General features: G+C 47.7%; 1 protein-coding gene across 1 annotated transcript in view; it reads right to left on the bottom strand.

Annotated features, from left to right (window-relative positions):
- Positions 1 to 6,304: 6,304 nt before the first annotated feature.
- ST8SIA2 (ST8 alpha-N-acetyl-neuraminide alpha-2,8-sialyltransferase 2) overlaps positions 6,305 to 14,043 on the bottom strand; it is a gene marked incomplete at its 5' end in the record, with an annotated part of 30,402 nt that continues 22,663 nt past the window's right edge. Inside the window, one exon of the mRNA XM_083871197.1 lies at positions 6,305 to 7,019. Coding sequence (XP_083727323.1) covers positions 6,734 to 7,019 — 286 coding nt within the window. The 3' untranslated portion in view covers positions 6,305 to 6,733. The remainder of the gene's footprint in view (positions 7,020 to 14,043) is intronic.

The following is a 14,043-nucleotide window of genomic DNA, read 5'->3' as shown; positions in this document are numbered from 1 at the left end:
ATGGAGCATAAATGCCATGTTATTGAAGTTGAAGGACACAGCTTACTTTCTGGGGAATAATACATAGGAGGAAGCTGATACAGAATTACTAGGATGATTCCTATTTTGTTTTCTTTTAACCATGTTTCCTTCAAAGCTTCCATCCACAGCACAATACTCACCCACCCCCGTAACTAATTCATTATTTTACAGCAAGTAAAATCAAACAGGAGACAAATGATTGTTGTTTAGTGCCATTAGTTTCAATGGCTTTGCACAATATTTGAGTCATTGGCTCTCGTCTTGCTTTGGAGGAATCCCAAATCTGGATGAATCTATGCGCATTATAAACCATCCATGGGGCCAGGGCAGGCCTGCCTAACAGATGGAGGTCCATATGCTTTGGCTCTGCACCCATATGGAACACTAATATGCAGTCCAGGAATAGAGCATGCCTCTTCTCCTCTTCCCAGCTATCCCCAACCCAAAGTTGTTTCCAGACACAAGCCAGAGTTAAGCAAGTTCATCTGGAAGCGCTGCAGCAAGACACTACAAGACTGATGGTCCAAGCATAACATTTTCCTTGCTCTGTGGTTCCTGCTGAAGCCTAAATTGCAACATTTTCTAGAAAGCAGTGTGTGAGGCTTTCCAGAGCAGTGGTTAAAAACCTCATTAGGCTGCTCTAATGTGCTTTAACCTTTGCTGCCTGGGTCGTGGTGAGAACACTGAGTGCTCCGTCAGCCTTCCTGCCATGGAGCAGCTTCTCCAGGCAACCAAGCCAGCAAATAGCTGAGGATATTTCACAATGCCTGGGAGGCTTTGCTTGCTGGAGGCACAGGATTAGTGTCAGATGGCCTGCCACCATCTCAGCACAGAGGGACTTAAGTTTTATTGCTGGCAGTGTTCCTCCAGCAGAGCTGTGGGTTTGTTCTGGCCGGGCACTTTCAGAGGGGACAACAGACCCAGCTGCTTTTTGGTGTTCAAGGACAGTGTTTTTTCCTAATCCATGCTTAAACTCTGTGCTTTTCTTCTGGATACAATCAACAGATACCCCTCACTTCTATTTTGAGCATGAGAGCAGTAAATTCAGTGCTTGTACTGTGCAGCCTTCAAGGAGTTTGGTATCTCCTTTAGGATGACATCTCCTTGACCATGCCTGGGGTCTGTGCTCCTCCTGCCTGTGCCTTCTTTAGGAGATTGGAGAGGGCTGGAGATTCCTTCATTAACCAAGCAGGAGGTATTTCCATCCATATTGTTACTTCACATTTGTTCTCATGCACAAGGTCTCAAGGGCATCACAGTAGGAAGGGCCAGTGAGTGCTGATCCTGATTCTTACAGGGGTGCGGGTAGATTTGTTTGGAGTTGATGTTAAGCAGCCAAATGCATCTGCCTCCAGCTGGGCTGTGAAGGGAACCAGCCTGTGACAGCTTTGCTCATGCATTGGGTTAGCTTTGATGAACAGGAGTTCATCAAACAGGAGTTATTCCAGCTGGAAAAGGAGCTTATTGCTGAATGCCTTGATGTTGCTAATACATGGGAGAGAACTCCATCCTCTTGGGTGGATGATGGTTTTTCTGGTTATCATTCAGGTCTCTGTCCAAGGCCTTTCTCAGTCATTTCCTTGCCTATGCGGGTGATGTGCAACCATCTGGGGGGCACAAGTAAGACATGGAGTTCATTTCCTGCTGCTGGTGGTATCCACAGGGAGAATATGACCCAGTGCAGAACTTGGACATGAGCACTACTGGAGTTGCAGGCAAGATTTGCCTCCTCAGAGGTGCTCAGTTGTTTTCACAGAGAAAAATAAGATTAAGTAGTAGTGAAAAAGAGGAATGCTAGAAAGCATTTGATGTGGTTAAAAGGTGGACACCAAAATGAAATTCTGCTGTCTGGTGCTCAGAGTGCATAGAGATGAAAACACATGCTAATAAACCATTCATAAATGTGAGAAACCTAAAAATTAAAGGAACCAAAAGACCCAAAGAGCTGAAAAATGTATGGTTTGACAAAGCATGACACTAGAGACCCTGGTTTTACCTCCTGACATTGTGGGGCATTTTGGAGGAAACCAAACCACTTCCCTGCTATCTCCCGTGTGTCTCTCAAAGATTTAAGCTTTAAGCTCCATAGTTTCAAGCCTGTCTAGCATGAAATTGGATTGTTTAAATTTTGAAAAGGAGTGGTGGATAAAACCCCCAAAATCTATGTCATGATTTGTAGATGGTGCAACCTGTTTGAGGCTATTTTGCACAAAATTAAAAATGAATTTGTTTTGGGATCAACTGAAATAATTTGTATTATTTGAGACTGTCTGAAGTGCTCAGTGTTATTCCCAAGAAGCATCCAAAATGCAATGTAAAAATGCAGACAACTTTCATTACACCTTGAATACAAAATACTGTGTATTTCTGGTTTGAGAGATTGGTGTCTAAAAAGAAAAAAATCAGTTTTTTCATAGGACTAAAGAAACCCCTCAGGCAGCTTGGAAAGAAGGTAAAAGGTAATTTGAATCATGGTGACTATTTGCACTTCGCTCACTAATTATCTGGGCTGTGACTGAAGCAGAGGGTTGGTTATTGACCTGCAGCAAGTCCTGGCTGGTGGAGATGGGGGAGAAAGGACAAACTCCATTCCTGTCCTGTGGGGCTGGGAGGGAAGTGGTGCCTCGGGCAACCCTGCCTGGGCAAGGTTGGAAGCAGCCAGGGGATGCTGTGCTGCAGTTCAGGGGAGCTGCTGCAACTCAAACCACCCCAAACCAAACCAGCTTTAAACAAGGCAGTGCAGGTATTAATTATAAGGGATGTTGGCAGTGGAGCCTGTGCACTCTGCAGTTTGACCAGAGGAGATGTGCTTGGTGTCAGGGCCAGATATGGGCATGATCTCCTCCAGGAGAGCAAGAGCCATGTCACTATATATATATATATATATATATATGCCAAAGTTGCGGCAGATTCCAAGGCTGGGATGTAGCCCAGCAAACCATGGATAAAATGTGAAGACAGCTGGAGTTCTGACTGTGCTGTGCGGAGCAGGCAACACACAGCCCTTATCCCCAAAGCTGCTGAACACAGAAAATGCCCCATAGGCACAGGGTGAGGAGAACACCGTGTTTGGTGTTCTTTAGAGCATTGCCCCAAAAAGCCACGCTGGGAAACAGCCCCAAACTCTGGGCTTAGCCAGCTGGAGACTCAAATTGGCCTCTGTTTTTCAAGTTTAGGTCGCTTCTTACCATCCAGAGGCCTTTTGGCACAAATGTGCCTAACCCATGGGAGGGAGCTCCCCATCCCAGAGCCACCAGCAGCACCAGTTTGGAGCAGCCTCACTGCTGGAGGGAGTGGTGGGATGGAGCAGGGCAGAGCAAGGGGAGCTGCTGCTGCTGTTTAGGGCAGCCAAACACATTTGTGGTGCGACACTGCACCTGCATCTCTGCCTAAGGAGCATCAATACTCTCTTTTGTTTCGCTCTTGATGACAGAAGAGCCTTAATTGGGCATGAAGAAATCCATCAAGCAGCAGCCTGGTGCAGCCCCGGGTCCCCACAGCATCTGGCAGCTGCCGAGCTGCTCCAGGGCTGGAGGCTGCCCCAAAATAGCCCAAATATCATCCACCCACCCCAAGCACTGCTGCAGGAGGCGAATTTGAATCTCTGCTCCTGCTGCTCATGCAGAGCACAAGGGCTTTACGGCTCACTGGGGCTTGGTGGAGCCAGGTCCCAGCTATTTGCTGGAAACTGAAATGATAAATTATGTTTCCAACCTGACGAGCTGCCCAGAGAACCAGACCAGAGGGTTTGACACAAAACACTAAGGCAAGGGGAAATTATTAGTTGTTTTTTTCTGCATATAAACACAGCAGAGACCAGCCTGCATGGCAGCAAGGTGAAATGGGAGCTCAGCCAGGGATTTCAATAGCTGCAGGGTCTTGCTCATGGTTTAATGCATTTTTACAACGGGAGTGGAACAGGACCCATTCTGGGAATAGAAACATCACCAGCAATTTCATCCCCCTGAATAATTTGCTTAAAACTTGCCTGTGCTTTGATGCAGCAGCTGCTTCAAGGGCACCAGAAAAAAAAGAAAAAAAAAATCCCTTTTCCCATCTCCTTTTCACCCCCCGGCACAGCCCTGTTGTGCTGCTGTAGCTTCAGCTCAATAATCTCTGTAGGCACAGCAAGAACATCCTGATGGCTTTGGATGTCTCCCTGGCACTGCACTGACATCCACCCCACGTGGGCAGGCAAGCCCAGCCTTCCCCTCTCCTCCACCAGCAAAAGGGGTTCAAGGGTGTCCCCATTAAATCCCAGGGCACTTCATGGTCTTGCCTCCCCTCTCACCCTTCTACTCAATGAAAATGCAGAATAAAAATAAAACCCCTGCACATTTATTTAATTTCCTCTATTTTTATTTAAAAAGAAGGTTTGCTAACAGCAATCAGTAACCATGGCCCAGGCCCCTCGATACAACAGTTGGCTTTAGCAGTCCCTGCAGCTCCAGCCCTGCTCTGTCCCTCCCCTGTGCTGGGACAAACCTGGGAATTATCTGGCCTTAAGAACCACTCCTGAATCGTGGGAAGCTCCCTGGGATTGCAGATTATTTCCATCCTGCAGTTTTACTCTCTGTCTCTTTCTGTCTCATCTTAAGCCGAGGTTCACAGCCAGGTTTAGCTTTATTGTGAAAATAAAGTCACGTAAAAAAAAAAAAAAAAAAAAAAAAAAAAAAAAAAAAAAAAAAAAAAGCTTAAAAAGCAGGTTTAAAAAAAAAAAGACATGAAAGAAATAATTTTCTGGTGCTGGAAAGAAACATCCCCTCAGTGGCAGATTAGCCCACATTTATCCACTATAATGTTTCTTATACCTTAATCTTAGCCATCTTCATCTGACACTAATTAGCAGGCTGGAGGCTCCTATGGGTACAGTAGCTTCTACGGCCCAAAACATGAAAGTGAGCTCTTCTTTTTACCACTTGAAGCACTCAGCTTTTAAAGAGACAATGTCAAGTATTTCAGCCCCAAACTGTACACTTTTTAGCTTAAAAAACACAACAGCAGGAGGAGGCCCAAAGGTGATGATACCCAGCCATGGCAGCACTGAAGTGCACGCCTGAGGTCTGCCTGTGCAGTGTTATTTACTCTCCCACAAATTAAACCCAAACAGCCCTCACTGAACCCTGGACTCACCTGAATTCTGGCACTGAGTGCTAATTAGGAGACAAACAGAATAGGCTACAGAGGCAGAAAATGAAACAGAATCATCAGATCAATCTAGTTGCTTCGTTCAAAATCCCCGAAAATCAGAGAAAAGCAAATGTGGTGATAAAAAATTCTTTATATTTTGGGTTCTGTCTGGCAGAAAAAAAAATAAAAAAGGAAAAGATCATTTCTGTGATGTTCATCACTAGGCAAGCATCCCATCAAGATCTATCTGACATCCTATTTAACTGTTGGGAGTGAGAGCTAATTAGGGCTTGAAAGGACTGGCAGAGTGGGACTCCAGGAATTCAGCGCTGTGTCTGGTTCTTCGAGGAGAAACTGAAAATAAATTATTTAGACTTGAAAAAGTCCCTTGAAGTCCCGTGGTCTTTCTGCTTGGCTGGGTCTAGGCCTATCACCCATATTTCAGCAGTTTCTGGGGGGAAAAAAGAAGGCAGGCTGCTTAGCAGGTAGCAGTTGGGAATTAGAAGAATTAGAGCTGGATGTACTTATGGTTTTCATGAGCCCTGACAGATGTTGAGTGTCTTTGTGACACAGTGAGACTACTCAATGCTAATGGTGCTGGTTTGTGGCAGCAAAGCTCCTTCCTGCCACATTCCAGCAAAGGAAAGAAAAGGAAGAGAAACACACATTCAGCATCCTCCTCACCATCCCCCTGGCCCTGATGCTCTCGTTCTCTGGAGGCCCTCACACGTGTGAGTGCCACTGGGATCAGTTTAGCTCTGCTCCCTGCCACCTCCTGGAGACCCTCACACGTGTGAGTGTCACTGGGATCAGCTCAGCTCTGCTCCCTGCCACCTCCTGGAGACCTTCACACGTGTGAGTGTCACTGGGATCAGCTCAGCTCTGCTCCCTGCTAGCTCCTGGAGACCTTCACACGTGTGAGTGTCACTGGGATCAGCTCAGCTCTGCTCCCTGCCACCTCCTGGAGACCCAGCTGCAGCCCCGGAGGCTTCTCCTGCTCTGAGGGCTGTGCCCAGCCTGGCACTCCGTGTCTGGATGGATGTGGGCACTGCTCCCTGCTCAGTGCCACGGGACCCTGGGCTGTGAGAGCCGCCAACAAACCTTCCCTGCCCTGCCCACCCCGCTCCCTGCCCCTTCCCCTCCCCGCCACGAGCACGGGGCCAAGGACGCGCCTCGCTGCCAGCGCCCTTGGCCAAACAAACTAACTACCAACCTCGGACCAGTCACGACAAATGGCTCACGTTTACCCATCACCTAACATACCCTCAAAAACCAAGGCCACCTCCACACCTTCCAGATGTAAGGCAAAACACCCTTCAAGTCCGGCAAGCCCCCACAAAGGCAAAGGGGTCTCGCCCAGGCCAGTCTTGCGAGATGCTCCTGCACCTCTCCTTGCCCCTTCCCTTGGTGAACACTGAACATTATAATACTCAGGTCAATATATATAGGTACCACGTAGATATGTTTGTGTCGCTGTCCTGCGCGTTAACAAAGACGACCAACCCCACCAGGCACCTTTCTGCCCCCTCCCCTTCCTTCCTTCCTCCTGTGGCTGTGCAGGAACGTGGCCAGGGGGACCACCCTACGTGGCCCCATCGCACTCCCCCACAGTCAGCTTCAAGGCTCCTTGCTGGTGCAGCGTCTTTAAGGCTTTGAACTCCAAGGGCATGGTGTGAGGGCTGGCCTGCGAGGTGTAGCCATACTTGAGGCTGTCGTAGTAGTGGTACTTGACTGGGTTCTGGTTCTGGTCCAGGGGAAAGGGCCAGAAGCCGTAGAGATAGATCTGGTTGCAGAAGCGGGTGGCCAGGGTGTACATGAGGAGGCCGGTGGTGGGTCGCTTGATGTGCACCTTGTTGGTCAGCCAGTACCTGCAAAGGGACAGTTATTCAGCCTGTTATTCACCCATCTCACCTACTGAATCTCTCAATACCTCTGAGAGTGTCCAGCACCACACAGAAAATGGTTTAAATCAATAGTGAGATGGCATGGTCGAGTATGTCTTGAAAAGGCAAAAAGGTTTTAATTAAAGAAGAAAATAATACAAAAAACAAAGAACAAAGCTGAGCACAGTATAGGGACAGGTCCCATACACTTGCTACAACACCTCAAGAATGCACTAAGAAGCCTCGTGCTCTCCCTTAAGTATTGGATTATTTAGGTGGGTTTTTTTTGCAAACAGGCCAATGTAGAATAGCTACTTTTTTGAAGAACAGGTAAACAGACCTATCATTTTTTTTGTCTTGGCACTGAGCCACTTACTGTCAGGAGAGCAAAGAAACTTCTCGTATTCTTTCCTTAAAGGGTCTGGGGGTGAATCTGAAACCCTTCCCTCTATGGAGACACCTGCTTGGGTGTGGGGTGAATTCCTACACTCAACCAAGCTCGTGTCTTGCATGTTTTCTCTCTCCAGCCTCTGACTGAGATGCATTGGTGATTCAAAGTGAGAGGATTCTGACTAGCAAAGCTCTCCATGCCAAGGAAAAGCCTCTCTAGGGACTGCATCCCCCTGCTCTCTGCTGGTTACCTCACACTTGTTGCCATGGCACTGAAGCATCTCATGCCTCGACAATCCTTTATGAAAAACAAATTGCTTGCAACAGTGGCCTTCGGTACTTCAGCCTACAATTATCTTCCAATCAACCCTGGAGATCAATACCACAGACCAAAGCATCCACACGTCAAGTAGACTCCAACAACCCCTTGAAGCAGACGCAGTCAAACAGACGCTGATGACTTTCATTGATGAATGAAGATTTTACTCTGACAGCAAACACCACAGGGCTGGAAAAACATCTGCCTTGGAACAAAGGGTCACCAGGCTGAAAGAGCTCAAATGCACTGCTGAGTTCCCATTACACCCAGCGACTGCTGCTGTGATCCTGGACCAAGATACATCACCACACTCGGCAGCACGAGTCCATCAGACACACAATATGGCACATTGCAATATAAAATGTGAGATACAGAGGTCAGCTGTGCTGGTGGCTGGGAAGCACGTTAGTTCTCATGAGGGATGGCAAAAAGAACAAGGGAAGGATGTAGGGATGTAGTGATGCAATAGCAGAAATGGTATCAGCTGTGGTATTTTGGGCTGCTGATAAAAGTTATTGCAGCATCAACATCCTGGAAGAAGATGCTTCCACAGCCCCACATTTATTGCAAAGGCAACTTATCTGGTTCTCTCAGCAGGAAAACACTGTCAGAAGAGCAAAATCAGAAAGCAAAAGGTTTGGGGAGGTAGAAGATCACCCCATCAGGCACACTCCCTCCTCCCTCAGCGTGTCTGGTGCCAGCACTGCCCCAGAGCAGGCAGGGTTGGTGCAGGCAGCACATCCCACTGTGCTGCAGCCTGTCTGAGCCCTTGGATTATTTTTAACAGATATTTCCAAGGGGCTGAGCTCAGGTGAGTGCCTGGCAGCACCCTGGATAAAAGGCACGAGGAAGCAGAGCAGAGCACGTGGCATTTCTGTGCTCTCACCAGATGTCTGGGCTCCTGAGCCAGGTCCTGCAGTGGCAGTAGAGCCTCAGGAAGTGTCTTGCTCCTCATTTGCACTTTCTGCTGGGCTCCTGAGGGTCTGGTGCTCAGACAGCAGGAACCCTTGGGAGAGCTGAGCCTTAATCCTGCAAATTAGCTTTTCACGAAAGCCATTAAAATTTAGCAACCAAGGCACAAAACGTGCTTGCTTGTTCTCAGCCAGATAAGAGGAAAAAATTGACTTTTCTGGTGAATCAAGTTCTGGAAGCAGAGTGACCGCCTTGGCATGTGCAGGAAGGGCATAGGGACAGTTTTTTTGGATGCTATATCCAGGGGCATTCAAGGAGGCTTTAGCAAATATAATGTTTTGGGAAGGAGGTCTTTGCCTGGCTCATGCTGGCATCCAGCACGAAAAAGGAGCAAGAAACTGGGGGGAAAGCAGTACCTCAGTGGCACAGCATCAGCATTTTCTGTGCTTGCCCAGCCACAGGGCTGTGCTGTGGGGACCCAGCAGAGCTCACTGCAGTGCCACTGTTCCCACAGGTAGCCATAAAGCAGCCTCCTTGATGAGTTTATGGGTAAGCACATTAGACCCCCTGTGTGCAGAGGGAAATGGGAGATTATCACAACCATTTAACGCTGTGAATTAGGGTATCCTCATGCAGCAGGGAAGCCACCTGGGAAGAACTGTCAAGCCATATTAACCAGCTGGCTTTGGGGGAGGACAACAGTCTGGGTTTGTCCTGCAGCTGCTTCAGCCTTAAAACTCTCCTTTCTATCAGTTTACCAGCTGGAGTACACAGAAGAATACTGGTGACCTTCTGCCCTCCCAAAATACTAACTTCTGTGTTTTGTTGAGAGGCTGTAAATAGTCTTAGGAACATCCAAGGACCGTGACAGCAAGATGAAGTGATTCTTGCACAGAGGCCCAGGCCATTCCTGTGACCACCAGTTTCCTGCATATTAACAATGGGAAAAATGACCTGGGTCAGACACTGAAGCACATGCTGTCCTCTGCAACCCAGCACACACAAAAACCCTTACCAATTCCAACTAGTGTGCACAAACCATCTCCCAAGAACAACCAATCCAGTGTATCCACCTCACCAAATGCAGCTAGTGAGCACTCACTTGGTAATACTGAGGGGTAGGGAACACCGATAATTCATTTTTTTAATAAAGAAAATCAAAACCTGGCTCTTCTGTCTGTGTTTCCCTTTGTTGCAGGCAGGGTATTGCAAAAAACCTCACTCGTGCAGGATTATAAATTCTCAACGCAGCTTTGAGAGGGGATGATGCTGTCCCAAACCACCCACATGGACGATACAACATAACACATAATGCCCAATTCATAAAACAGGCCATGCCACAGCTCCTGCAATTTGTTTCCTGGACAGTGAAGGTGGGAAATCCTCTGGTGAGGTCTGGGAAATACTTTTTAATGACTGGTTTGTGGTGGGTGTGTCAGAGCTATATGCAAGACCTTCTTCTTAATCTCTCCCACCACTGTCCAGCTGAGAGAGCAGCCACAACCCTGGTGCAGCAGAGAACAGCTGGGGATGGAAATAAAACCTAATTAATTCTGTAAATCCAAATGAGGTTGTCTGGGCACACATGGGATGCTGTGTCAACAGCGCACCTTTAATATGTGAGGTCCAGGATTTTAATTAGGAGGAAAGATAATCTCGAAGCAGGCAGTAATTATTTTTCGAATTGGCTACACCAATCACCATAACTATTAACTGCAACATTTTATGGAAGGAGACAGCAATTAAAAGGGAAGAGCAAAGAGCAGTCCTGAAACCCAATACCTCTGTTCTCAGAGCTGTTCTCCCAGTGAGGACCTCCTTCAAAAGCTGGTGCTGTGTCTGTAAATAAACCCTCAGGCATGGATGCAGCTCCCAAGATAGGCAGGAGCCTGAGCAGGATGACGCTCAGAACAAGAACCATGATGCTGTCAGGGAAAAATTGCCAGACAGCTCTGGTTTCAGATCTTGATGGTGACAGATGGAAAATGCCAATCAGATCTTCAAGGCCATCTTTTGTAAGGAGACAGCCTAGACACAAGCCCTAACACTTTCTTGAACTGAGACTTAAGAAGAGCAGCTCAGAGAGTCTCATCCTACAGCTGGGAGGTGGTTCTGGTTGCTCCTCATCTCCTAATCCTCAACTGGAGATGATTAGAAGGCTGCTAAGCGGAACTGCTGCCAGGTGCCTGACCATCAGTGCACGCCTCTTGTGAGGAGGCTGCTCTGCAGCCACAGGGAAAGAACTGCTGTGTTGGGACCTTAAAGCCCAGTGGGAATCCTTCAGGAGGCATCACTCTTAGGAAGCCACAGCTGCCACCTGAGCCAGGGAAGGTGGCAGTTTCCCCACTGCACACCTGGAGCACATGCCCCACTGAGCACACTGCTCATCCTCCCCCAGCATCACTGAATCTGGGAAGAAGAGCCTGGATTTGGAATGCTAGGTGCAGAACTCCTCCCTGCAGGCAGCATTCAAGGACTGCTAGAGAGGGTGGGGTCCTGCTCTCTGCTTACCATCCACCTCCTGACATGCTTGAGAAAAAACTAAAATAACTTGTACCCTCCAGATAAGGGTTAACCCACAGGATAAAATTAACAGAAAATCCATTGCCCTGATGAAATGAATAAAAGACAGAGGTCAATGAAGAAATCAAATTTCAGCAGCATCAGCTGCATTATTTCATGATACAAATCAGAATAGCTGAAATAATGCAATTTCAGACTCTTTTTATAAAAGAGCTAATTCATAAAAGTGTGATATAAACACAAGCTGTTGTGGAGGTGCTAGTCCTTGACTGGCAGCAGTGTATTACCAGTCTGCCACACACATCCTGCTCCAGCAATACCCAGGACAAACCAGACACAGATAACCAGAGTGAGTGCCCTGAGTGAGTTTGGTGCAGGTGGGGACAGGACCTGCTGGTGCTGGCAGGGGACAGAACATGCCCCAGTGCTGGGTGGATGGGGAAGAAGTGCTGGAGCCCAGAGAACAAGTGATATCTCCCCATTCAGCTTCTTCCAGCACTTTTTTGTCCAGGTATAGAGTCTCCTCTGTCACCTCCACCAGAAGAGCCAAGAGTACAGTGATGAAAGCTGTGCTGGACAAGCAGGAATGGGCACGTCTCCATCCAGGTGCTTTTAACTGACTCCAAAAACTGCATCTGGTTTATCCACAGGCTGGGCAAAGCCCAAACCCACCCTCCTTGTCTAGACTGGATCCAGACCGTGTAGCCTGGTTCTGCTTTTGGTGACTTGGCACAAGCAAATCAACTCTGAGCCACAGATAAAAAACTCTTCTCCAGATCTCGAGCTCTGTGATGCCTTTTCAAACACATATGGTACTCAACACCCTCAAGTTAAAGCATTTCCAAACAGACAAAAAAGGAAAATAATTGAGAATAACCTTATTTCTTTCATCTTTCCTTTCTATGCCTCTTCGCTTCTTTTGAAAAAGAAAAGACTAAATCTTCCAGATTAACAGGAGCAAATTAATTCTCTTGGGCCCCCAGTGCAGACACACCACAGCTTGGTTCACTGTGCCTCAAGTGCAGAGGAGGTGAGGACAACAGCTCACAAAAGAACTTTTTTTTGCAGGATATCCACTGATCTAACCCACACAAGGCTTTATGGGGTGTTCACAGTTCCTCCTCACATCCCACTCCAGTCACACCCTTGTGAATGGATGTTTTCTTTCCCTACACCCTTTGGACATATTTTTCCCTCACCTGAGTGCAGGATCACAGTCCTTAAACCATTTGTTTAATGTTTAGGGGAAGGGCTTTAAGGCACAAGACCCCAGGGCAGGTATTTCAGAGGAGCTCCTTTAAGCATGAAACTCCATAAGAGAAGATGCATGAAGTAGCTGGTTCGGAAAACCCACAAGTGGGTGATGCTGGCCCGACACTGCTGGACAAAGCAGAACCAATATTGAGATAGAGGGTGAGAAAAGCTGAGCTGGGAGGGCTGTGAAAAGGAAAAGCAGGAGCTTAGGTCTGATGTGTCAGAGAAAAGCAGAGAGTGCAGCCAAAGCAACAGGTCAGGAGAACCACCTGCACACATGTCCTGTGTGGCTGCAAGCGAGGCAAAGGATGCTGGAATGGATGTGGCATAATGGGGACACGAGGAGAGGAGGGAGCAGGTGTGGATTTCCACCATGAGGGTTCCCACCACGGCTGATGGATGGGAAAGGCATCGTGCCCTGAAACCTCAGGTGAAGGCTCAGGCCCTGTTTGGGTGTGAGGACCCAGGCAGACACTCCAGGCCACGATGAATTCACCCTGTGGGCTGTCAGGCTGCAGTTGTGAGTGCCTGTGGCACCCTGGGCACAGTGATCACCGTCCTGGAGAACACACACCAACTGTCACAGCTGTTTGGATGTTAAATCTAATGGGGGACCAAGCCAAGGAGCTGGAAGCTTTATTGATTTTTCATTTTCTTTTTTCTCTCAAGAAGCCCTTAACAAAATCTTATGGGACTGGAATTGGTTACTGCCAGGAGACCCTTGTGATGGACAGTGAGAAATGCTAGACCAGATTAGACAAAGTGAAACGTGTCCCTGAATTTGCTGCAAGGAGTGACAGACAAACCTCCAGACAATTATTTTCCCTCTCCTTCCTGCATTTCATGTTACTTCTCTAACAAAAGCTGCTTGGTAATAGGGATTACAAGGCTTTTTGGAGAAACTAACAGGCAAGTTATAAGGGGCTTGCTTGCTACCCAGCCAGGCGAGGAGCATGGGGCTCGCCAAGGGAATTTCTCAGGGGATATTTTATGGAACTGCTGCAGAGTAAGGCACGCAGACACCCTGGAACACACAGCACTGTCCCCAGAAGCTGGCTCCCTACCACCAAACTACCCCCCTCTTCAGCCCTGGCAGTGACCTGGCTTCCTTCTGAGCTCCTCCACTGGAATGCTGCAGGCTCTGTCCCCTCCTGGCGTGAGCTGAACCGTGTGAGAAAAGCCTCGGTCCTACTGCACCGATTACCCGGAACTGACAACACAAAAAGCTATCAGCAAACATTTAAAGCACCCTCACGGCTAGAAAGGTGATGTCTCAAATGATGCTGTTAAGGACAACAAAACTAAATGCTTTTTACTTATCTCAGCAATGCACCCTCTACAAACGCCCCAAAATGCACTGAAAATTATAGGAAAAACGCTCAATTGCCACTGAAATGTATTTTGGTTTAAGGGAAAGCAGAGCAGGACAATAAATACTGTGGTTCAAGGAGAAGTCAAGGGCTCACAAATGTGTTTTGTTGGTAGTGGAGGGAGAAAAGGCAACACTTTTGTGGCCAAATTGAATTTGGCTGAGATGTCAGCCTTTGTAGAAAGTGCTATTCCTTGGGAAAAAAAAATAAACAAAGGGGTGCCTTGGTTGAAAATCTTCCC

Source organism: Zosterops lateralis, assembly GCF_965231275.1.
Source record: "Zosterops lateralis genome assembly, chromosome: 13".
NCBI lineage: Eukaryota > Metazoa > Chordata > Aves > Passeriformes > Zosteropidae > Zosterops > Zosterops lateralis.
Note: the sequence above shows the minus strand (reverse complement) of the source record. Positions and strands in the feature narration are given on the sequence as shown.